This window comes from Saccopteryx bilineata, chromosome 3 (assembly GCF_036850765.1).
Source record: "Saccopteryx bilineata isolate mSacBil1 chromosome 3, mSacBil1_pri_phased_curated, whole genome shotgun sequence".
NCBI lineage: Eukaryota > Metazoa > Chordata > Mammalia > Chiroptera > Emballonuridae > Saccopteryx > Saccopteryx bilineata.
The window spans coordinates 249,954,386-249,979,841 of record NC_089492.1 but is presented as its reverse complement, the minus strand read 5'-3'; the positions used below and the strand labels follow the sequence as shown (position 1 = coordinate 249,979,841).

General features: G+C 37.5%; 1 protein-coding gene across 1 annotated transcript in view; it reads right to left on the bottom strand.

Annotated features, from left to right (window-relative positions):
* NRDC (nardilysin convertase) overlaps nucleotides 1-25,456 on the bottom strand; it is a 90,750-nt gene that overhangs the window by 50,986 nt on the left and 14,308 nt on the right. Inside the window, exons 2-4 of the mRNA XM_066269208.1 lie at nucleotides 18,216-18,555; nucleotides 13,748-13,829; nucleotides 12,002-12,155 (exon numbers count right to left, since the gene is read on the bottom strand). Of these exons, the coding sequence (XP_066125305.1) occupies nucleotides 12,002-12,155; nucleotides 13,748-13,829; nucleotides 18,216-18,555 (576 nt within the window). The remainder of the gene's footprint in view (nucleotides 1-12,001; nucleotides 12,156-13,747; nucleotides 13,830-18,215; nucleotides 18,556-25,456) is intronic.

Sequence of the window (25,456 nt, the reverse complement as noted above, 5' to 3'; positions counted from 1 at the left end):
GGTAGGGACCAGGTTGACTACCACTATACTAGACAATATAGTTTTGTTTTTGAACTTTATATAAATGGAAATTAACTTTTTTTGGGGGGGGGGCGACAGAGACAGACAGGAAGGGAGAGAGATGAGAAGCATCAAGTCTTCATTGAGCACCTTAGCTGTTCATTGGTTGTTTTGTCATATGTGCCTTGATTGGGGGGCTACAGCAGAGCGAGTGACCCCTTACTCAAGCCAGTGACGATAGGGTCATGTCTATGATCCCACGCTCAAGCTAGTGACCCTGCGCTCAAGCTAGTGAGCCTGCACTCAAACCAGATGAGCCCATGCTCAAGCCAGAGATCTCAGGGTTTCAAACCTGGGTCTTCCAGGTCCCAGGCCGACACTCTATCCACTGCGCCACCACCTGGTCAGGCTAATTATGTATTCTTTATGTCTAACTAATTTAACTCAACACTATGTTTTTAATATTCATCATGATGGTACATATGGCATCCATAAGAATATAATCAATGAACTAAGAGTGCCACAACAAGTTGATACTTCCCATCTCTCTCCCTTCCTCTCTATAGTATCTCTATCCGTTTCTCTCTTGATAAAATATATATATATATATATATATATATATATATATTCGCATTTCTTATAAATTTTAGAATTAGCTTGTCTACTTAAAGTAAAATAAATCGGCCATGGCCAGGTAGCTCAGTTGGTTGGAGCATCTTCTTGATGCCAAGGCTGTGAGTTTGATCCCAGGTCAGGGCACATACAAGAGGCAACTAGTGAATGCACAACTAGGTAGAACAATAAATAAAACAAATTAAATTAAATAAATCTTGAGATTATGGTTGTGATATTACTGAATCTGTATATTAACTAGGGAGAACAGACATCAAACTCCACCACACTGGTTTTCAGTCTGAGCTCCTTTTATGATGGTGTACTGTCCCTTCATGTCTCCATTCTCTGGTTACTTCTGCATGAAAGCTGAAACAACCTTTAGCTGAGAAAGTGTGTGTAAACAACTCAATTTATTTACAATAATTTACAAAATTTTTCACATGTCCATAAATGACTGCAAAAGCAACGTAATGATTTTGAAGTTATAAATAAATATCGTGGGATGATTTCTCCACAAAAAATAAAAATCATTTGTACAAGATTTTGTCATATATGAAGATAGTTCTACTTCTTTTCCAATCATCAGGCCTTTTATTTCATATTCTATTCTAACTGCTCTAGTTCAAACCTCCACCTTAATGTTGAACAATAGTGCTGATAGCTGACATCTTGATCTTTATCTTCAGGGAAAAGCTTACAATAAGTCACTATTGTGTATGTATTGGGTTATTCATACTCTTTAAGAGATTGAAGAAAATGTCTTTATTCCTAGTTTATTGTTTTATTGTGAAAGTAATGGATTTTGTCAAAAAATTTTTCTAGCCCTGGCCAGTAGGCTCAGTGGTAGTGGGGGGGGTCTGGTGTGTGGATGTCCCTGGTTTGATTCCCAGTCAGGACACACAGGAGAAGCGACCATCTGCTTCTCTACTCTCACTCTCTTTTTTTCTCCCTCTACCCCCTCCTGCAGCCATGGTTTGACTGGTTTGAGGGAGTTGGTTCTGGGTGCTGAGGATGGCTCCAATGGCCTCACCTTGGGTGCTAAAAATAGCTCGGTTGCCAAGTAAAAGAGCAACCCCCCTCATGGGCAGGGCATCTGCTGGGCAGAGCATTGCAGGGTGGATCCTGGTCAAGGCTGATGTGGGAGTCTGTCTCTCTGCCTCCCTTGCTCTCAATTTTTTAAAAAAAACTGTTTATATTGAGATTATATCTTGAAATGTAATTTTTGTTCTTCTATTAATTTGGCACATTACCATATTTCCCCATGTATAAGACACACATTTTTTTCAAAAAATTTTGGGTCTAAAACCTGGGTGCATCTTATATAGTGGTTGTAGATTTTTTTAGTTGCATTTCCCGCTTCTTTGCGCTTGTTTTTGTGCTCATTATTGAAGACAGTGATTTGTCATCAGACACAGATGAGGACAAGCTAATGGATGGGAGTTTTGACAGTGATGAGGAGTTGTATGAATTTATTTTATTTTTTTACAGAGACTGAGAGAGAGTCAGAGAGAGGGATAGACAGGGACAGACAGACAGGAACGGAAAGATGAGAAGCATCAATCATTAGTTTTTCATTGTGCATTGCAACACCTTAATTGTTCATTGATTGCCTTCTCATACGTGCCTTGACCGTGGGCCTTCAGCAGGCTGAGTAACCCCTTGCTCGAGCTTGATCTTGGACTCAAGCTGGTGAGCTTTTGCTCAAACCAGATGAGCCCTCACTCAAGCTGGCGACCTTGGGGTCTCGAACCTGGGTCTTCCGCATCCCAGTCCGACGCTCTATCCACTGCGCCACCGCCCGGTCAGGCAGGAGTTGTATGAATTTTATGATGAATAAAACTTGAGTTCAATAACTTTATGTAATTAATTTTTTTTTATTTTGGGCCCCAAAATTAAGTTGCGTCTTATACATGGGAGCGTCCTATACATGGGGAAATACAGTACCTTGATTTTTGTATGGTGAAACAATCTTGCATTCCTGGAATAAATCCCACCTGGTCATGGTGTATAATCCCTTTTATATGTTGCTGGATTCATTTTCACAGTATTATGTTAAGGATTTTTGCTTCTATATTCATAAAAGACACTCATCTGTAGTTTTCTTGTGGTATTATTGTCTAATTTTGGTATCAGTGTAACACTGGGTTTTTAGAATGAGTTAGGAAGTCCCTCTTCTTCTATTTTTTAAAGTCTTAATGAAGCATTAGTATTAATTCTTTAAATACTTGGTAGAATTCACCAGTGAAACCATCAGGGTCTATACTTTTCATTTGGAAAATTTTAGATTACTAATCAATCTCCTATTACATACCTATTCAGCTTTTTTTGTCTTCTTGAGTCAGTTTCGGTAGTTTTTGTCTTTCTAGAAATTTGTACACTTCACCTGGGTATACAATTATGGTAAGATTACAGCAATGTTCACTCTTTCATTTCTGATGTTAGTAACTTGAGTCTTCCTTTTTCTTGGTCAATATAGTTGAAGGTTTGTCAATTTGTTGATCTTTTCAAATAACCAACTTTTGGTTTTGACAATTTTCCCTATTGTTTTTCTATTCCCCATTTTTCTTCCATACTAAGTTTAATTTCCTCTTTTCTGCTTAATTAGGTTCAGATTGCTCTTTCTTGTCTAGTTAATTAAGATGGAAGTTTAGGTCAACTTCAGATCTTTCTTTCTTAATGAGGTATTTAAGCTATAAATTTCGCTCCAAGCATAGTGATGCATTCCATAAATTTTATGTAGTTTTCATTTTCATTAGTCTCTAAGTATTTTTTTAATTTCCTTTGTGGTTTCTTCTTTAAATCATTGGTTTTTTGTTTGTTTGTTTTTTAGCTAGAGAGACAGAGACAGAGAGGTACAGATAGACAGGAAGGGATAGAGATGAGAAGCATCAATTCTTTGTTGCAGGACCTTCGTTGTTCATTGATTGCTTTCTCATATATACATTAACCAGGCATATATAGTCGGGCCAGTGACCCTAGGCTCAAGCCAGCGACTTCACGCTCAAGCTGGATGAGCCTGTGCTCAAGCAGGCAACCTTGGGGACTCGAACCTGGGTTCTCAGCATCCAGGCCAATGCTCTATCCACTGTGTCAGGCCTCAATGATTATTTAGGAGTGTGTTGTTTAATTTCTACAGATTTTTTAAATTCCCCAAATTTCTTTTGTTAACTTCTCATTTTATTCCATTATAGCTAGTGAACATATTTTGTATAATTTTAATCCTTTCAATAATAGTATGACCTATTATATGTCTATGCTGGAGAACAATATGTATTTTTTCTGATTTGGGGTGGAGTGTTATATAATGTCCATTGGTTTAAACTATTGTTCATGTCTTCTATTTCTGGTTGATCTATCTAGTTGTTCTTTATTGAAAGTGGGCTATTCACATTTTCAACTATAATTATTGAATTGCGTATTTCTCCCTTCAATTCTGTCAGTTTTTGTTTCATGTATTTTGGGGTTATTTTGATAGATAATTGTGTTTATAATTGTTATAACTACTTAATGGATTGACCCTTATAAACTCATCATTATATAATTCCCTTGTCTCTAATAAAAATTTTGGTCTTAAAGTCTACTTTGTCTGATATTAGTATAGCCACTCCAGCTCCCTTTTAATAATTATTTGCATGGCGTATCTTTTCCCATCCTTTTATTGACAATCTATTGTTTTATTATAATCTAAAGTGTGTCTCTTATACACAGCATGTATAGTTGAATCAAGTTTCTCTACTCATACTGCCAAATCTGTCTTTTAATTGGAATGCTTAATCCATTCATATTTACTGATCAAATAGAATTCGTTTACCTTTGCTATTTGTTTTCTTTAAATTTTATCTTTTTCCCCTCTATTACTGATGTTTTTGTTAAAATAGATATTTTCAAGTGTACCGTTTTAATTTTTTTTCATTTCTTTTACTATATTTTAGCTATTTTCTTAACATCTTGTTATAATTCATTTTGAATGTCAACTTGAATTTCAATAGTATATAAAAACATTGCTTCTATTTACTTGTTCTCTCTCCTCCTTTGTGCTATTAATGCCATACAAATTATGTCTTTATACATTATACACCTATAAATAAATTTATTTTACTTTATACAGTCAACTGCCTTTTAAATCAGATAGAAAAAATTTACAGAAAGTATATACTGCCTTTTGTATTTACCAGTGTAGTTACATTTACTAGTGTACTTGATTTCTTCATGTGGATCTGACTGCCCTCTCATTTCAGTATGAAGGACTCCATTTAATTTATCATATAGAAAAGATCTGCTAGTGACAAATTTTAATTTACCTGAAAATGTCTTAATTTCTCCATTTAGAAGGATATTTGCTAGATATCAAATTCTTGGTTGATAGTCCTTTTCTTTCAGCACTCTGAATGTATCATACCACTGCTTTATTGAGATTATCTTAAGATGAGCTGCTCCTCTCTTGCTACTTTCAAGATTTTCTTTGTATTTGGCTTTTGACAGTTTGATTATAATGCATCTTGCTGTAGATATTACTGTATAGCCTTCTTGGAATCTGTTGAGTTTCTTGAATGTATAGATTCTCATCTTTTTTTTTTTTTTTTTTTTCATTTTTCCAAAGCTGGAAACGGGGAGTCTGTCAGGGGAGGCAGTCAGACAGACTCCCGCATGCGCCTGACCGGGATCCACCCGGCATGCCCACCAGGGGGTGATGTTCTGCCCCTCTGGGGCGTCGCTCTGCCGCATGCAGAGCCATTCTAGCGCCTGAGGCAGAGGCCATAGAGCCACCCCCAGAGCCCGGGCCATCTTTGCTCCAATGGAGCCTTGGCTGCGGAGGAGAAGAGAGAGACAGAGAGGAAGGAGAGGGGGAGGGGTGGAGAAGCAGATGGGCACTTCTCCTGTGTGCCCTGGCTGGGAATCAAACCCGGGACTCCTGCACGCCAGGCAGACGCTCTACCGCTGAGCCAACTGGCCAGGGCCCGAGATTCTCACCTTTTAACAAATTTGGTAATAGTCTGCTATTATGTCTTTAAGAATTTTTTTCTTTCTCTTTCCTATTTTCTTTGGAATTCGCACGATGTACGTGTTGCTATGCTTGATAATATCCACAGACTCTTTTTTTTTCTTCTTTCTTTTTGTTCCTCAGACTGGATAATTCCAATTGGCCTATTTTCAAGTTCATTGATATTTTTCCTGATAGCTCAGATCTGCTGTTCATCCTGTCTAGCGAATTTTTCATTTTAGCTGCACTTTTCAACTCCAGAATTTCTATTTGATACTATTCAATTAACATGTATCTCTTTATTGATATTCTCTATTTAGTGAAGCATCATTTTCATACTTTCCTTTAGTTCTTAAGACAGTTTTCTTTAGTTATTTGACCATATTTAAAATAGCTGATTTAAACTATTTTTCTAGTAAGTTCAGAAGCTGTGCTTTCTCAGGGACAGTTTATAGTGACAGCTGTTTATGAACTATACTTTGCATCCCTCATAATTTTCTGTTGAAAACATTTTAAGGCCCTGGCCGGTTGGCTCAGCGGTAGAGCGTCGGCCTAGCGTGTGGAGGACCCGGGTTCGATTCCGGCCAGGGCACACAGGAGAAGCGCCCATTTGCTTCTCCACCCCTCCGCCGCGCCTTCCTCTCTGTCTCTCTCTTCCCCTTCCGCAGCCAAGGCTCCATTGGAGCAAAGATGGCCCGGGCGCTGGGGATGGCTCTGTGGCCTCTGCCCCAGGCGCTAGAGTGGCTCTGGTCGCAACAGAGCGACCCTCCCCCCAGGGGCAGAGCATCGCCCCCTGGTGGGCAGAGCGTCGCCCCTGGTGGGCGTGCCAGGTGGATCCCGGTCGGGCGCATGCGGGAGTCTGTCTGACTGTCTCTCCCTGTTTCCAGCTTCAGAAAAATGAAAAAAAAAAGAAAAAGAAAAAAAAGAAAACATTTTAAATAATATGTGACTCTGAAAATCAAGATTCTCCTTGCTCCTAAAAGTTTGTTGTTGTTATTGTTACTGTTTATATATATATATACACACATACATATATATATACACAAACATATATATATATATATTGTGCCTCTCTTAAATCTATTCTTTGAATTCTGTGTTCTCTGACAAGTTTGGTTAGCTCAGTAATAAATTCTAGTTGCACAGAGATTCTCTTAACTGCGTGTTAATCAGTAAGTCTCCCAGCCTTGCCATGGGGCTCTATGTACAGATTGGGGCACACTTTCTGCATTCAGTCAAGCAGTTTACAACTCTGCCCTAGCCATCACATCCTGCTGTTACAGAGATTCAAGGTCAGCCAAACAAAGTAAGACTTTATGGCAGTGGTTCTCAAAGTGTGCGCCCTAGAAGATTTCCAGGTGTGCCCTATGGTATTCCAGAGAAATATGTGCCTGTTGGGGACCAAAAAACCAACAAGGTTTTTGGAGTTTGGATTTCGGGGGGACAGAGGTGTGGGGAATTGACTGTAAGCTGACAGTCTGCCCAACCTCCCACCTCACTTGCATGATTAGGTTACGAAAGGCTGTAAAGCTGTGGTGCTGGATTGTTTACACTACTCCCCATGTTCCCCGGAAAGACTGGAGGCAAGTTTCTTCTATCCTTTGTTTGGTGTAAAGTTAAGATAATATGTATGGTGGGGGTTTTCTGCACTCAACACAATTAAGAGTAAAAAGAGAGGAATTCTTCAATGTATTGATGAGGAAATGAGAGTTTGCCTTTCAAATATATGCCCAAACATTGAAGAAATAGCTAGGACACATCAGGCTCATGTTTCTCATAAACACAAGAATGAAAAAACTTAACACATTTGTGCTGGGACCTACCAAATTTACTAAATCTTACTAAGAATGCATCTATATGTAAAAAAAGATAACTTTTTTGGTTTTTTTAATTTTTTTAACCCCTTTTTACAAATTCTAAAAAGCATAAGTCAAAAAATGTAACAAAAATGTTTTTAATGTCAGAATAAATTTAATTTTGTCATATTTATTTCATTTAATTACCATAAAAGCATGCTAGGACTTTATATTTTTTCTTTAATATTTGCCTTAATTATTATAACATATTTCTCAAAAATTTGTATATAGTGTGCCTACAATTATTTGTAGGATTTATTTTTTTTTTTTTGTATTTTTCTGAAGTTGGAAACAGGGAGGTAGTCAGACAGACTCCCGCATGCGCCGGACCGGGATCCACCCAGCATGCCCACCAGAGGGCGATGCTCTGCCCATCTGGGGCGTTGCTCTGTTGCAACCAGAGCCATTCTAGCGCCTGAGGCAGAGGCCATAGAGCCATCCGCAGCGCCTGGGCCAACTTTGCTCCAATGGAGCCTTGGCTGCGGGAGGGGAAGAGAGAGACAGAGAGGAAGGAGAGGGGGAGGGGTGGAGAAGCAGATGGGCGCTTCTCCTGTGTGCCCTGGCCGGGAATCGAACCCGGGACTCCTGCACGCCAGGCCGACGCTCTACCACTGAGCCAACCAGCCAGGGCTTATTTGTAGGATTTTTAAATGCACCCTGACTTCAAAAAGTTTGAGAACCACTGCCTTATGGCCTTGGCCTTTTTGGGTCTTTGTTGAGCACGCATTCAGCCCTAGACCTAGCACAGCTGTATATGGACTTCAAGATTCCCCAGAATATGTTGGGTTTTCAATTTTAATTATCATCTCAGTTTAAGATGTCCTTCATTTTATTTTTATTTTATAAATATTAAAGGACACATTTTATAGTCTCCCATTTCTAGCTACTGTATTTAAACTTCTCTTATTTCTTTAAAAACATAAAATACAATCACTTTTATAATTTGTGTCTAAACATTCCAATACTTAAGATTTCTAAAGCATTAGAAATTCTTTGCTATCTATTCTCATTCACATTGTCTTGCTTTCTTGTGTGCCCTCTTATGTTTGACTGAATGCTAATCATTTTACAAACTCATTATAGGAACAATTAAGGCCTAGGCTGAATACTTTTAAGAGGATTTGTGTTTGCTTCTCTCAGGAATGAGAATACTACCAGTTCGGACCGTGTTAAATCAAAATCAAAGCTTGAGGTTCACCACAAGAATCTTTTGAAACCAGGCTGTAATTCCTCAGGATGGCTTATCTATTTCCTCAATCTGAGGGTAGTGGTGGGATTCAAATAATTTAACAACCAGTTCCCTGCCCTAATGACCATTTTAAGTATAAAAAAATGATATACCAAAAGGTAGTTTATTATTTCATGAATTTAATACTTAAATAAGAACAATAGGAAAGGTACACAAGGCCCTGGCCGGTTGGCTCAGTGGTAGAGCGTCAGCCTGGTGTGCAGGAGTCCCGGGTTCGATTCCCAGCCAGGGCATACAGGAGAAGCACCCATCTGCTTCTCCACCCCTCCCCCTCTCCTTCCTCTCTGTCTCTCTCTTCCCCTCCTGCAGCCAAAGCTCCACTGGAGCAAAGTTGGCCCGGGTGCTGAGGATGGCTCTGTGGCCTCTGCCTCAGGCACTTGAACGGCTCCGGTTGCAACAGAGCAATGCCCCAGATGGGCAGAGCATCGCCCCCTGGTGGGCGTGCTGGGTGGATCCCGGCCGGGTGCATGCAGGAGTCTGTCTGACTGCCTCCCCGTTTCCAACTTCAGAAAAATACAAAAAACAGAAACAAAAAAACGATAAGGTACACAAAACTAAATTATGTTATAAGAAAAAGTTTTAAAATATTAATGAAAAAATATTAAATAATATCTGACAAAAAACAATAAAACTGTTATTTAAGATATTCCCATATTACTTCTTGATTGGCATCCTCACTTGCAGTTTTTTTCACCTATGGACAGAATGAACATTGCTACAGGTGCTTAGAATACGCTGTTGTGCAGATGAATATTAAAGAAGAGTAAGGAATGTAAATTTGTTATTTCCACAGTGGGCGGCTGCCTAGGCGCCCACCTTAGAAGAAAATCCTGATTACAAATGCCATTTTAACAACCAGTTCGCTAAACTCAACAAAAAATTAGGTATCAGTTCTGCTGAACCAGTGCAAACTGGCTGTATCCCACCACTGCCTGAAGGTGAAGCCTTTTGGAGTCCCAGCTTATTATGAGGAGAGTCTCCTATTAGATATTCCACTTTGGGGATGTCCTAGACATTGATGTTTCTGGCACTTATCCTGAAAACACTTAAAAAGCAAAGTTCAAATTTATTGAAATTAGAAAATACCACCAGGGTTAAAGCAGCTTCATTCTCATATATTTCCTAAAGTAAAAATTCAGTCATTTCCTCAACTTTTTCTTAAATGGTCCAAGATGCTGATAAATAATGTGACCTGTGTGAGGGATTTTACTTGCCTATTTAAATACTGAAAATCTATATGAGCCATTTGCAAATGATCCAAAGATTTTTTACTCCTAACTGTAGGGGTATACTATTATCATACTTGTCTAATACTCTATCACTATCTACCATTTATGGCATAATTAGTGATTTAATATTCTTATTAACTTCTCCTGTTAATCCAGTAGTATTCTTCTTAATTCTGGTAGGTTCTTTATTGTTTGTTTGTTTGTTTTTTGACAGAGACAGAGAGTCAGAGAGAGGGACAGATAGGGACAGACAGGCAGGAAGAGAGAGAGATGAGAAGCATCAATTCTTCATTGTGGCATCCTAGTTGTTTGTTGATTGCTTGTTCATTAATTGCTTTTCATATGTGCCTTGACCAGGAGGCTACAGCAGAGCAAGGGACCCCTTGCTCAAGCCAGCGACCTTGGGCTTCAAGCCAGCGACCTTTGGACTTAAGCCAGCAACCATGAGGTCATGTCTATGATCCTGTGCTCAAGCTGGTGACCCCACACTCAAACCTGATGAGCCTGTGCTCAAGCCGGCAACCTCTGGGTTTTGAACCTGGGTCCGCCCCGTCTCAGTCCGACACTCTATCAACTGTGCTACTGCCTGGTCAGGCTTAAGTGGAAATAAATATGTAAATATTTTCTGATTTCCTGAGGTAAGAACTGCTTCAGAAAAAAATTATTCCATTGAAAATTGAAAATAATGTCATGTGCTTTCAACATACAGGAATTTAGTCAAAAAAATTTTTCAAGGTCATATTAATCTGTTAAGGGGTAAGATAATTTCCTTAAGAAAACGAGACCTTTGTCATGCATGTTTAGAGTTTTTCTAGTCATTTGTGTTTTGATTTTATAAGGTTTTTTTTTTTTACAAAGAAATATATTAATTCATTCAATAAATATCTTACTATATACCAAATTCTTGATGCCACAGATATCTCAACAAAAAAACAGACCAACATCCCTGCCCTCAAGCGACTTAATTATACGGTCAAACTCAAGATTTCTTTTTTTTATATATTTCAATCTTACATTTATCTAGAATTTGCTATAAAGTGATTCTTTTTTTCTAAGGTAGAGTTAGGTGTGCAACTTTGTGATATCAAAACTCTAATACAATGATATAAACTTTCTTGAAAACAATTTTGCAGTGAGTAGCTAAAATTTTATAAAAATGTCTTAAAATATACATACAAGTATATTCAGCAATTTCACATCTTAGAACATAATTAAAAGAAATAATTAAGAATGTACACACAGTTTAGGATGTTCATCACAACATTACAATACTAGAAAACCAAAAACAACTCAGCTGTCCAATAATATGTAACTGGTTGAATAGATAATAATATTTTTACACAATGCAAATATTACATAATAATTTAAAATCATGGTTTACAAACAATAAGAGTTGTAAAAATGATATATCTTGTTTAAAAACATAAAAGGATATGACAATATGATCCAATATACAGTAAAAAAATATCAATGTTTATATATCAAAACAATAACCATGGTTATCTCTAAATTATAAAATTAGGAGCAATCTTATTTCTTCTGTGCTTACCTGTTTCCCGCATTTTCTACTAAATTAAAAAAACTAGTTGTAACAATGAGTGAATAGAGAATACATTATTTACAAACTCAAAAGTTGTTCAAAGGTTTCAGTTTAATCTTTAATATAAAGACTAAGTGTAGCCTGACCTGTGGTGGTGCAGTGGATAAAGCATTGACCTGGAACGCTGAGGTCACACTGGTTCCAAACCCTCGGCTTGCCTGGTCAAGGCACATACAGGAAGCAACTCCTATGAGTTGATGTGTCCTGTTTCTCCCCCCTCTTTCTCTCTCTTCCTCTCTTTCATACTTTTTCTCTCCTCTCTCTAAAAATCAATAAAAAAAAAAGACTAAGTGTAACAGAATAAGGGCCAAGGTATATTAAATACTTTGTTCTTTTTTCAAATAAAGTATTGTACAATTCTACAGAATTATAGTTCTGCTTGATAAGGAATAGTATAGAACAATGCCCAATATTTCAATTTGTAAGGTGTCATTATATAATTAAAATAAAAATACATTTTGATTTAGTTACCTATCCAGGGCTTCCTTGAAGTATTTTCTCTGGACATCAAACTGAAAGACTGTACGTTCACAATCAGTTGAAGCATTATCACTACCCCCATGTTTCTTCAGGAAGGCATCAAACCCATTCTCATCTGGATATTTCAAACTACCCATGAATACCACTAAGTGGAAAGAACACAAAGATACAGTTTTTTTTATTATCAAGGAGAAAATTTCTCATATACAAAAAAGAATTAAAAGAAATAATATCAACACATTAACAATAGTTATGTCTAAATAATACTAAATTATACTTGTTTTTAATCATTATACTTGCTTTTATAATTTTCTATAATGCTCATATGCTTTTATACTCATAAACTAAGCATTTTATTTTTAAAGTAAAACTATGATTTAATGTTAAAATGTAAACATAAGCATATATGCAGATTAACTATTACTATAAAAACTCATAAGTAAGTGTTGGGCAGATAAAGTTATTTTTTCTCACCCTTATTGTTAAAGATGGCACTGCTCATGTGGATGGCCAGTGTTGTGATAACATTAATTGCCCTTCTTGCTTGGAAGAGGATTGGTTATGCTAATTTGTGTTGGGGGAGGGCTTTCACGCCAAAAGGTTTTAAGAGGAGGAGCTAGGAGGGAGATCATGTTGTTGGGGGGAGAGTGATTACGTTCTAGGACCGTGATGGCGAACCTTTTTATAAAAACTGCCCACTTTTGCGGTGCTGGTCAACTTGGTCGCTCCGTGGGTGTTCCAGCTTTCATGGTGGGCAGTAGCAGAGCAACCAAAAGGAGCCACTACTGGGCGGGAGGGACCAAGTTGACCAGCATTGCAAAAGTGGGCGGTTTTTATAAAAAGGTTCGCCATCACGATGCTAGGAAGAGCCCATGGAGGAAGGGCAGGGATGCCACCTGGAAGAGGCAGTCAAAATGGCAGAATGAGTAAGGAGAGGCCAGTTCATGGAAGAGAAGGAGATGGGGAACAGAGGTGAATAAGCCTGGTGAGGTAGAAGCCTTTGATTCTAGAAAAACTGGGATGAGTCAGTAGCTTTGTGTGTGCCGAATGAGTGGGGTTTGGAGCCCAGTGTGTGTTTTTACTCGCTTGCCGGGTGCAAGCTAGAATAAAGGAAAATGGACCACCAGTTTTCAGCTGTTGCCTCTTTACCATCAGTCCGAATCAAACCCAAACTTGTGGTGGCCAGGCACTGTGATGATGCCGGTGGTTACTGGCCATACAGTCAGTTTACCTTCAAATAGCTTAGAAAACCAGAATATATAAAATAAGAACTTCAGAAAAACAAATATAAATTTAAGTATAACTGTATTGCTGAATACAGTACATATTAAGCTGAATATTTTCTATTTTGTTTTATATTAATCATGCCTTTTTATTTTCTATATTTTTGATGCTATGACATTTTGGGGCCTAGCTAACCCTAGAAGAGACTGACCCTGTCAAGGCTATAATTGAAATTCCTAGAGATTGGCAACTGTCTCCTGATTTGTTGGCCTGAATAATAAAACCTACATTTTCAAATAGTCTTCTAAGTGGTTTCATTCTAATCTTCAAAACAAATACACTAAAGGAGATTAAAATTAAATCTTCACCTGTGTTATTCATAAAGATTTTTTTCTTAGCCTTTTCTCTTGTTAAACATATATTTCGATCAAAACAGTTAGTTATATTTGAAACAATTCATACAAATTTAGAGGAAAAAACACACTCAGAAATGATATTTTACAAAGATCTTACTGTGCTCCAAAAAGTGTGCCAGCCCAGGCAGGTCGTCGGGATCAGCAAAACTCCCAACTCCAACACAAAGAGCAGCTGCAGACTGGATTAAGTAGAACACAAACAAACAGTGAGTTAGTACTAAAGCAATAATGTTGAGATCTCATCTTAAGGATTCACTTGGAGATAGATGTTTTCCAATAGAAAGTAACAAAATTCTTTCCCTGATAATCAGGAGGAGCAGCAAAGTGAAACTCACCAGAACTGTGTCAGTTTCACCCTGCTGCTCCTCCTCTTGCCATCCTGCCAAATGCTCAACAGGTGCAGACCTAAAGGAAAAAGCAGAAACAGAAAAAAAGGGAAGAGGGACTGTCTAGCTCACCTAATATTATATTATTCAGCACATTTCAGAATTCTGAACTCAGTTTGTTTCCTGATTTTTTTAGATTCTGGAAATTTGCAGAATAATATTATCTATAGATTATATCTAAAGATGTCTAAGAATTAAAGGGTTCTGTGTTCAGTAACTCTGTTACTAGATGTAAAATTTCACAATGGGACTCAGAAAGTTTTGTTTTTATTAAAAAAGGCCGGAAAACATCTAACAAAAAATAAGCAAATGGTTAAAAAAGAAAATCTTTGGCTTTTAAAATACTATCGACTGACCTTTAAAGAGACTTTTTAGTTCTTCACTTCTTATTGAAGATACATAGAATACATTATATAGCTACTGATAGTGATTTTCCACACCTTGGGAAAACCAGATTCTAACAAAACAGATGGTCAAGAGGCACATCAAACTCTACACTTTTAAAAAATGATTAGGACATACCATATGTCATTGTAAGTTAAAAGACGAGAGAGAGACAGAGAGAGAGAGAGAGAGAAATAATCCATTTAAATCCTTGAGGTTAGGAAGTTGAATTATTAACTTTCCTAAATTTTACAAATGTCAATTTTAAATGGCTAACACATTTGGTGACACAGATTGTTTGGGGAAATGATTACCCTCTCAGAAAGAGAGCTTTAAAAATAGTATGTACTTAATACAAAAGTCGAACCATGTATCAGAAAATGCAAGTATGTTTTCAGAAGATCCAAACTGTCTACTTGATACTGTTAACATTTTAAAGACTCAGGCACATAAACTCAGTTAAAACATGGGGAAATAGCTATTTCTTCAAACCACAGTCTAACCTGTTCTGTAATGTTTAATAAATGCCTAACCTGCTTTCAGCTCCAACTACCACATAAAGATTTCTTGTCTCGACCAGCAGGGTTGAAGACATTTTTGTACAAGTTGACTTAAACCACAGTCTATCAGTCAGATTTGACCACAGCAAAAACAGGCTCTGCGATAGCTAGAAAAGAAATTCATACTTGAGAATTAACTTCCCAAGAAATTCATACTTGAGAAATTTGTACTTGAGAATTCACTTAAGAAAGCCCTGAACAAATTATAACTCAGTATATGCCATATTTAAATTTCAATCTAGTTACTTTCTTAAACCTTTCAGATCAAGAACAACTTCTTTTTGGATGAAGGAAAATACAGTGGGGAAAAAATAATGAACCAGAAAAGTAGTTAACTTATTGTTTAGGTAATTGTTCTCCAAATACCTCAAAACTTTTTCTTCATACTTCTAATATTAATTCTCTTATTTACCTAAATAAGTTTCACGTTTTTCAAATAAAAATTTAATCATAAAACCACTGCAAAACCCTATTTTTAAGCCACTTTTAGCTAAACTATTTTACCTCCCTTTTGTAGACATTTATTCATTCAATAAATATAAACCGTTTTTGATTGTTATAATCATGGGATCTTTCCTTTCACTACTGTACCCTATGCAGCTGAATCAAAACAATTTGATCTCCTCTTCAAACTACATTAAGTTCCTCCATTCCTTTCTAATATAATCCAGAAAACTAGTTATCAATATTCTATGAAGGAATGTATCATACTGAGTTCTCAGAAAAGAAAGGCAGTGATAAGCCATTTTTTAATGATTAAAATCTGACCTCGCTGCTTCTAGAAGTAAATATTTAGAGCTTGATCCACAGAAACAAAATAAAAAGGACTACCAAAAATACAGAATGCACATCCTCATTTGTCAAAGGGGTTCACAACTGCTGTATAAATCTAAGTTATTTTATTTTTTTAATTAATACAACTATTTTATTTATTTATTTATTTATTTATTTATTTTTACAGAGACAGAGTCAGAGAGAGAAATGGATATGAACAGACAGGAACTGAGAGAGATGAGAAGCATCAATCATTAGTTTTTTGTTGCGACACCTTAGTTGTTCACTGATTGTTTCCTCATATATGCCTTGACTGTGAGGCTACAGCAGACTGAGTAACCCCTTGCTCAAGCCAGTGACGTTGGGTCCAAGCTGGTGAGCTTTGCTCAAACCACATGAGCCCGCGCTTAAGCTAGTGACCTCGGGGTCTCGAACCTGGGTCCTCTGCATCCCAGTCCAACGCTTTATCCACTGCGGCACTGCCTGGTCAGGCATAAATCTAAGTTATTTTATTATGTCTTGACAGTAAAACTGGCTGTCAAGGCATTTTTTTTAAATTTAACCCGAGTTTTGCTTATCAGTTGATAAAAGATATAAAGAAGTCCAAAGCACAATAAAATCCACTGCTAAAATAGGAAGAAACTTATAAATAGAAAATGTTCAGTTATGAAGTTATAACACAATCAGTCTTAGAGCTACAATGGACCTCAAAAATTATGTATCTGATCCTGTTTTAGAAATAAGGAATGAAAAGGTCTAAGATTATACAGAAATATAGGAACAGAGCCAGAATTAGAACTCAGGTTGTCTGTCAGTATTCTTTCTACTCTATTGTCAGTATTCTTCCTTTGTATTAATATTCCATATGGAATTCTGAGACCTATTTTAAAGTGAATTTATTAATCTCTAATTTATTTATAAAGACCATAGTATAAAACATCAAATGATATATGTATGCATTTTTCTAGTATTTTGGTTTTTCAAGATAAAAGCACTTATCCTATCATACCACCACAAAACAACCATCACTCATAATCTGAAGAGCAAGGGGCAAATAAGATTCAATCCCCCCACCAACTCAGTGAAAAAACTGACACAATGGTCTTAAAAAAAATAATTTTTCCAGAAGAGTGACTATCAAAAAATTTATTTAAAACCTATACTATTTGGCCCTGGCGGTTGGCTCAGTGGTAGAGCGTCGGCCTGGCGTGCAGGAGTCCCGAGTTTGATTCCCGGCCGGGGCAAATAGGAGAAGCGCCCATCTGCTTCTCCACCCCTCCCCTTCTCCTTCTTGTCTCTCTCTTCCCCTACCACAGCCAAGGCTCCGTTGGAGCAAAGTTGGCCTGGGCGCTGAGGATGGCTCTGTGGCCTCTGCCTTAGGCACTAGAATGGCTCTGGTTGCGACAGAGCAGTGCCCCAGATGGGCAGAGCATCGCCCCCTGGTGGGCATGCCAGGTGGATCCCAGTCGGGTGCATGTGGGAGTCTGACTGCCTCCCCGTTTCCAACTTCAGAAAAACACAAACAACAACAAAAAAAACTATACTACTTGTATCTCAGGCCTTCACATCTTTTAGAACTGACCACTTTAGAGTCTAATACATCTGACATCTAGATTTTAGCCTTAGCAACCTGAGCTTTAATTCATTTGTATGCAGACTATACCCTGTTAAATGTATTACCATTATTCAAGAAACTAGCTTTAGCAAACATTTGCTGATCAGTTCCATTGTAATGCCGACAAAATATTATCCTTTAATATAAGTACACCATAATGCAAAATGGAGGCATTTTGCACTCCCTCATGCAAAATGGAGGCATAATAGGGAGAATAGGAAATCCTCCCTCTTAACATTCTTTATTTGTTGATTGTTATTATATATCACACTAAGCTCAACTCCCCATTTCTATTTCAGTTCTTCCAATTTACTTGTCAGTTACCCAGACTTTTGGTGCTTTCCCTTGAAAGGAGATAAATCATATTCAATTACCTACATAGAAATTACCTATATGAGGACTCTTAGAACTATAGGCCCAGGTGAGGATTCTGTATTAGCCCTCTTCTTTTTCTTTTTCCAGTCTCTCCAAGGATAATACACTCTTTTATTTCTCTATCCCAGGCTACAAATTACACAGATTCTCAACACCCAGCATTTGTTTTAAACATATAATGTGCACAAATACACATTAATTCAAATATTACCAGTGATTACCTCTGAGAGTTATGGTTATGGGTGATTATTATATTTTATTTTTCTTTACTTTCCATTTGTTTCTATAATAAACATTTATACTCAGAACAAAATGTTTATAAATGTAATCTTTATGCAAATCAATAGATCTTTACTGAAGATCAAAACCTAGAGTCTTCAATTTTGCCATTAAGAAATAAAAAACATAAGCTTAGAACTTATTCCAAAGAATTCTCAAATTAGAAAAAGATATTATAAACATGATTCACACCTGTTTTTCAGTGGTTTTCTTTCTGGCTTCTGCTCTCTCTTCTAATTCTTCCAATTCATTATCCTCAGTGTCAAGATCATCATCTTCATGTTCATTAACATCATCAAACTCATTTTCATCATCAAAACCCTCTTCATCATCATCTTCTATTTCTGCTCCAGAATCTTCATCTTCTTCATCATCATCATCATCATCATCATTGTCATCATCTTCTTCGTCTTCGTCGTCTTCTTCTTCCTCCTCTTCATCTTCATCATCTGTTGCATCTCCTGTTTTACCTTCTGTATTACTTAGGTCTGATATCAAAAGTGCCTGCAAGCCATTTTGTAATTTGATGTATCTGAAAAACAAAACAAGAAAAATACATTTGAGTCAGCAGTTCATTACACTATACCAATACAAATGATCAGCTTAACAGAATTTTTTTAAAAGTTCAAGTACACATAGCAAAATCAACACTATGTTAAACTAACCAAATTGGTTGCTTCTCAGAGGGGACCTCAAAAAAGCTTATCAGTTTCCGAGTAGCTGGAGAGAAAGGATGATAGAGATACTATACTGTATTAATTATAGGCAAAAGTAGGTTTATAGTTGTGAGTATGCAAAACAATTTATTCTTGTTATTTATTAATTATATTATTTTCCACATGAACAACTGTAAATTTACTTTTGCTCACCCCTGTATACAGCATATATTTATTTCTATACCATTTGCATTTTTAAATTTTGAACTATGAAAATATATTTACTTATTCAAAAACCAAATCTTAGAAGTTAAAATTTTAGAAGTTAAAGCCACAATTCAGCCTACCTTACTATATTTTTAATGTATAAGTATTTAATAAACATTCTACCATACCAGAAGACTAAAGAGAAACATATCCCTCAATATACAGAACAGTCATTGTCAGCTTAAATATTAAAGCAAAGTCTCATATATTTAAACTCTGTTGATTTCCTTTGGAACAAGGTATTTGATATTTTATACCAGTCATCAAAGCTGTTTATCTTGGACTAAAAAAATGAATATAGCTCTAAGAAAACTAAATCCCACAGACTGGTAGCCCTGTAGGAAGATGATTATCCATCCTATTTAGTAAAACTGCTGTGCCAGTTAGATGACTGGGTGCCTACTATAAACTTCTCTTTATATTCACTCTTACATACGTTACTAAATAAGTATTTACTTAGCAGCTTTTAATGTATCAGGCACCATGCTATATTATGAGTAAAAAGAATAAAACCACATTCCTCACCATCAGGCACACACTGTCTAGTACAGTACTACAATTAAGTCAGTACAACACAAAATGATAGAGATAAACGCTTAACATTAGAAAGAAGGAAGCAGTCAGGGAAGGCCTATGGACAAGGTACACTTGAGCCCTGAAGATGAAAGAGTTCATCTTAGCACAGTGGTAGTCAACCTGGTCCCTACCGCCCACTAGTAGGCGTTCCAGCTTTCATGGTGGGCAGTAGCGGAGCAACCAAAGTATAAATAAAAAAAATAGATTTAACTATAGTAAGTTGTTTTATAAAGAACTTAGCGAAAATCCGACATAAAGTACTTGGTAAGTAATTATTATTATATGCTTTAACCTGCTGTAACTCTGCTTTATAAATTTTAAAAGTTATAAAGTTACTTAAAACTTTATAAAGTTACTTCCCTACTTTATAAATCACCATTACTGTGGAACCGGTGGGCAGTTAGAAAATTTTACTACTAACAGAGATACAAAAGTGGGCGGTAGGTATAAAAAGGTTGACTACCCCGATCTAGAAGAAACTAGAAAGAATGTAAAAAGACAAGGAAGGGAGACTCTGGCTTAAGACAGAAGACTGAATATATGGATTTATCTCCTTTCTATCTCAGAAATCATATTTAAATAATTTCAATCCTCCAGTTTACTCCTCACCCCCACCCCACACATGTACCTCAAGTTTATCCTCAGCAGCCTGAAGAAAGCAGATCAGGCATGTGATGGGGTAAAACTGTGTTCCCCCAAAAGTCTTATGTTGAAGTCCTAACCTCTAGTACCTCAGAATGTGACTGCATTTAGAAATAGGACCTTTAGAGTTTCTCACTCTCCCTCTGTCAGACAATGGCATTTGTGGGCATATCTGTTGTGTTCACCGGTCAAGACTACTGACCAGTTTAAATATGAAGGTTGTGACAACTGTGATGCATACCTTCAGACGAAAGGTAACCGAGAGATGGTATATGACTGCACCAGCTCTTCCTTTGATGGAATCATGGCAATGATGAATCCAGAGAACAGCTGGGTCTCCAAGTGGCAGCAAGTCAGTAACTTTAAGCCTGGTATGTATGCAGTGTCAGTCACTGGTCGCCTGCCCAAGGAATCGTGCAGGAGCTGAAAAGTCGAGGAGTGGCCTACAAATCCAGAGACACAGCTATAAAGACCTAGCAAGATGCATGGCTGCCAGCATCTGCGCCACCACCTCCTACCTCTGTTTGTTTATTGTTGTGAAACTAAATGAACAGAACTTCAAATACCCCTCACTCTCCAATTCTAAGGCTCAACAAACTTGAGAGAGCAGCACAGCATGTTCCTGAGCTATTTAACCTTCTTTGGACTACTGGTAGGAGTGGGTTAAATTAACAGCGTGAATTGAATGTGTGTAGGATGCTGCTTTTCCTACCCAGAGCCCTTGGCTGCCTCCTTGCCTGTGGGCAGGACTCTATCAAATGGCAATAAACATGAACCCACTGCCTCCCTCTCCCTCAAAAAGGACCTTTAAAGAGGTGAATAAGTTACAATAAAACCATCATAATGGCTCTAATTTAATCAGACTAGTATTTTCATAAGAAATTTGTATACACCAACACTGGACATGTCTATATACACTAAAGAGCATATGTGGACACAGCACGAAGGTGGCCATCTGTGCCCTGGCCAATGGCCCAGTGGATAGGGCAACAGCCCAGCGTATGGATGTCCCAGGTTCCATTGCTGGTAAGGGCACACAGGAGAAGTAACCATCTGCTTCTCCCCCCTCTCCCTTCTATCAATCTTTTCCAGCAGCCAGTGGCTTGATTTGGTTCAAGTGTGGCCTTAGGTGCTGAGGATAGCTCAGTTGATTCAAGCACTGGCCTCAGACGGGGTTGCCAGGTGGATCCCAGTTGGGGCACATGCAGGAGTCTGTCTCACTATCTCCCCTCCTCTCATCTAAAAAAGAGAAAAAGTGGCCAACTGCAAGCCAAAGAGAGAAGTCTCAGAAGAAACCAAACCTGACACCTTGACCTTGGACTTCTAGCCTCCAGAATTTTAAGAAAATAAATACCTGTTGTTTAAGCCACCCAATCTGTGGTATGTTGTTATGACACCCCTAACAAACTAATACAAAACCACCTCCCTTTTCAAAAACCTTCAATGACTTCTCATCATACTTGGAATAAAATTCAAAATCGTTACCAGGGTTTAGAAGTCTCCATATAATCTGGCCCCTCACTACCTCTCCAACCTCCTTTCCTACCACTCTTCCTTTATTTTCTTTTCCTTACCAAATGACTGTTATTTCTTGAACATTCCAAATAGGTCCTACACCAGGGCCATTGTGCCCTGAGGCTCTTGCCCCAGATCCAGTAATTTGCATGGCAGCTCCATCTCTGTCAAGTCTTTGCTGAAATACCCTCTTTTCAGAAATGCCTTTTCTAACCATACTATCTAAAATAGCACCCCAGTCCCTCTCTATCCTCCTTTATCCCACACTTTTAACTTTTTTCACACCATTCATCTTCACTTGACCTTTTTTACTGTGTGCACCTTTAGAATGTTAAATGAGGGCAGGCTTTTACTTCACAGCTATATCAGCAGCAACTAAGGCATGGCTTGGCACTTAGGAGACATTTAAGAATACTTATTGAATGAACAAAATAATGTTAATGCCTAAAAAGAGAGCCTGATATATATTAGGTACTTAAAATCAACTAAATAAAACAAAATATCTGAGAAAAACCTAACAGTTTTATAAAGATAAATATTATGAGTACACATGTATAAATTAAATGTATATAAAGGTATAGCAAATGAAATAAAAAGATACAAACCAAATGCAGTAGTAGGGCCCTGGCCGATTGGCTCAGCGGTAGAGCGTCGGCCTAGTGTGCGGAGGACCCGGGTTCGATTCCCAGCCAGGGCACACAGGAGAGGCGCCCATTTGCTTCTCCACCCCTCCGCCGCGCTTTCCTCTCTGTCTCTCTCTTCCCCTCCCGCAGCCAAGGCTCCATTGGAGCAAAGATGGCCCGGGCGCTGGGGATGGCTCTGTGGCCTCTGCCTCAGGCACTAAGAGTGGCTCTGGTCCCAACATGGCGACGCCCAGGATGGGCAGAGCATCGGCCCCTGGTGGGCAGAGCGTTGCCCCTGGTGGGCGTGCCGGGTGGATCCCGGTCGGGCGCATGCGGGAGTCTGTCTGACTGTCTCTCCCTGTTTCCAGCTTCAGAAAAATGAAAAAAAAAAAAAAAAAAAAAAGAAAACAAATGCAGTAGTAGGATTCAAAGAACTTTAATGCCTTAATCTATTAAATCATTTTTAATCTTTTTAAATAAAGGTATGTCCATTTATTAACTGTATAATAAAAGTAATTTAATAAAAACCCAAAACCCACTCCTTAACAAATTAACAACACACACAAAAAATGCCCTTGCTTTATAGAGGATTAACTTCCATAAGACAACATCAAATCCATTTAAAGACAGACAGCCAGGGACAAAATATTATTCTTCTTTTTCTCCAAGCGAGAAGAGGGGGAATAGAGAGACAGACTCCCACATGCACCTCAACTAGGATCCACCCCACAACTCCATCTGCAACTGATGCTCTGCCCATCTGGGTCCATGCTTGCAACCAAGCTATTTTTAGTGCTTGAGGGCAAGGCCCCACAGAGCCATCCTCAGCACCAGGGCTGATGTGCTCAAACCAATCGAGCCATGGCTGTGGAAGGGGAAGAGAGAGAGAGAGAGAGAGAGAGAGAAGGGGGAGAGATGGAGAAGATGGGCGCTACTACTGTGTGCCCTGACTGGGAATCGAACCCACAACATCCACAAGCTAGGCTGATGCTCTACCACTAAGCCAGCTGGCCAGGGCTGAAAATATTCTTTATCATCATTTCTATTTAACACTATATTAGAAGTTCTAGGCAATAAAAAAAAAAATTCAGAAGATACAAAAATTACAAGGCAAAGATATTGAAAGCTAAAACAATTAATTACAAACTATATGATTACCTAGAGAATGCAAGAAAAATTTTAAAAACTATGAGTAATAAAAAGAGTTCAGTAATATATCCAAAATCAAGTACCATATACCATGAACAAAAATCATGAACTTCCTATATAGCAAAGGTAACCAATAAACATGAGATTTAAATAAAAGATCCTATTCACAAATGTAAGAGAAATTATAAAATACTTAAATATAAGCCTAATAACAATAGCTCACATTTTAAATGTATTAACTCACGTCTTAACCCATTTAATCTTCATAATCCTAATAAGTTATTATTCCCATATTATGAGGAAATGAGAGCACAACAAAGGATTTTTTATTTGCCCAACTTTGAAGGAACTTTGTAATTAATAACTTGTCATTACCTCTCCCCAAACCATGTAGCATGGCATTAGGACCCATTCTTCTCACTATTTCTCAACACAGCTAATATGAGAAAGTAAACTAGAAAACTTTACAGGAGAAAATAAACACCTGGCTAGTCATATCATGTTGTTGGGTGAAACACCCAATACTGCAAAAATAGAAATTATTTTCCCAAATTAATGTATAAATTCAAGGCAATTCCAATTTAAAAATCCCAAAGAACTTTTGTGGAACATGATATACTGATACTAAAATTCATGTGGATGAGAAACACAAATGCCAAGAACATTCTGAAGAGGGAAAACGATGGGGAATTGGCTTACCAATTATAAAAACTCTTTCTAAGTAATTAAAATTAAACAGTATACTGGTACAGGAACACCTACAGATCAATGAGAACAGGTTCTAGAAACAGAGAAGTGTTTATAATACAATTGCAGCAGGGTTTATTATGATTCAATAAATAATACTGAAACAATAGGCAATTCACTTAACTGAGAAAAACTAGCCATCTATTTCTACCTTACACTCAACACACAAATTCCAGAGCTAAAAGGAAAAAATGTTTAAAAGTACTTAAGAGAAAATATTGTTAAAATACTGGGACAAGGAAATTCGTGCTAAATAAGATACAAAATCCAGAAGTTATAAAGAAAAAAAGATTTCACTATATTCTAATTTAAATTTTTTCTAAAACAAAACATCATAAACAAAATCAAAGAGCAAATTGCACACTGAGAGAAAAGATTAACAAGAAACGGTGGGAAATACTGTAAATTACACAAATGTCCACATTTGTGGACAGGAGAATATGCAATAAATTACCCAATGAGCTATGCCACAGCATACTTCAAGATTTTTATTTTCATTACAGAGAGAAAATAATGACTCAGGCTGTAGCCTTAAAGTGCTATTTCTAGGCCTAGATAGATAGTGCCAAATCATTTTAGGTCAATAGTGCATACCTGGGGAACTAACTTTGTAATTAATAACTTGTCATTACTTCTCCCCAGACCAAGTGGTCTCAAATATTTATATGTGTATATATAATTTTTGAAGGGGTGGTATCTTCTAAGATATCACTATTTCTCTAAAAAACCTCTCTTCCTCTAGCTTATTTAACCTGTTTTCCTTTATTTGGCTTTATTATCCCACTGTTATTATACTGAAAATAAGAACTGAAGTTCTTATTTTTCAAACCATGTCCAAAAATATAAAGTATTATTCTCTTTATAATAAAGCAGCCACCCACTCATTTTAATTTATTCCTTAAGAAACCAACATTTCTTTTGCAAGAGAGACAGGGAAAGACAGGAAGGGAAAGAGATGAAAAGCATCAACTCGTAGTTGCAGCACCTTAGTTGTTCATTGATTGCTTTCTCATATGTGGCTTGACCAGGGGGCTCTAGATGAGCCAGTGACCCCTTGTTCAAGCCAGCAACCATGGGATCATGTCTATGATCCCACTCTCAAGTCCGAGACCCCACGCTCAAGCTGGCACTTTATTTTTATTTATTTATTTATTTTGGTGACAGAGAGATAAAGTCAAAGAGAGAGACAGATAGGGACAGACAGACAGGAAGGGAGAGAGATGAGAAGCGTCAATTCTTCGTTGCGGCACTTGAATTG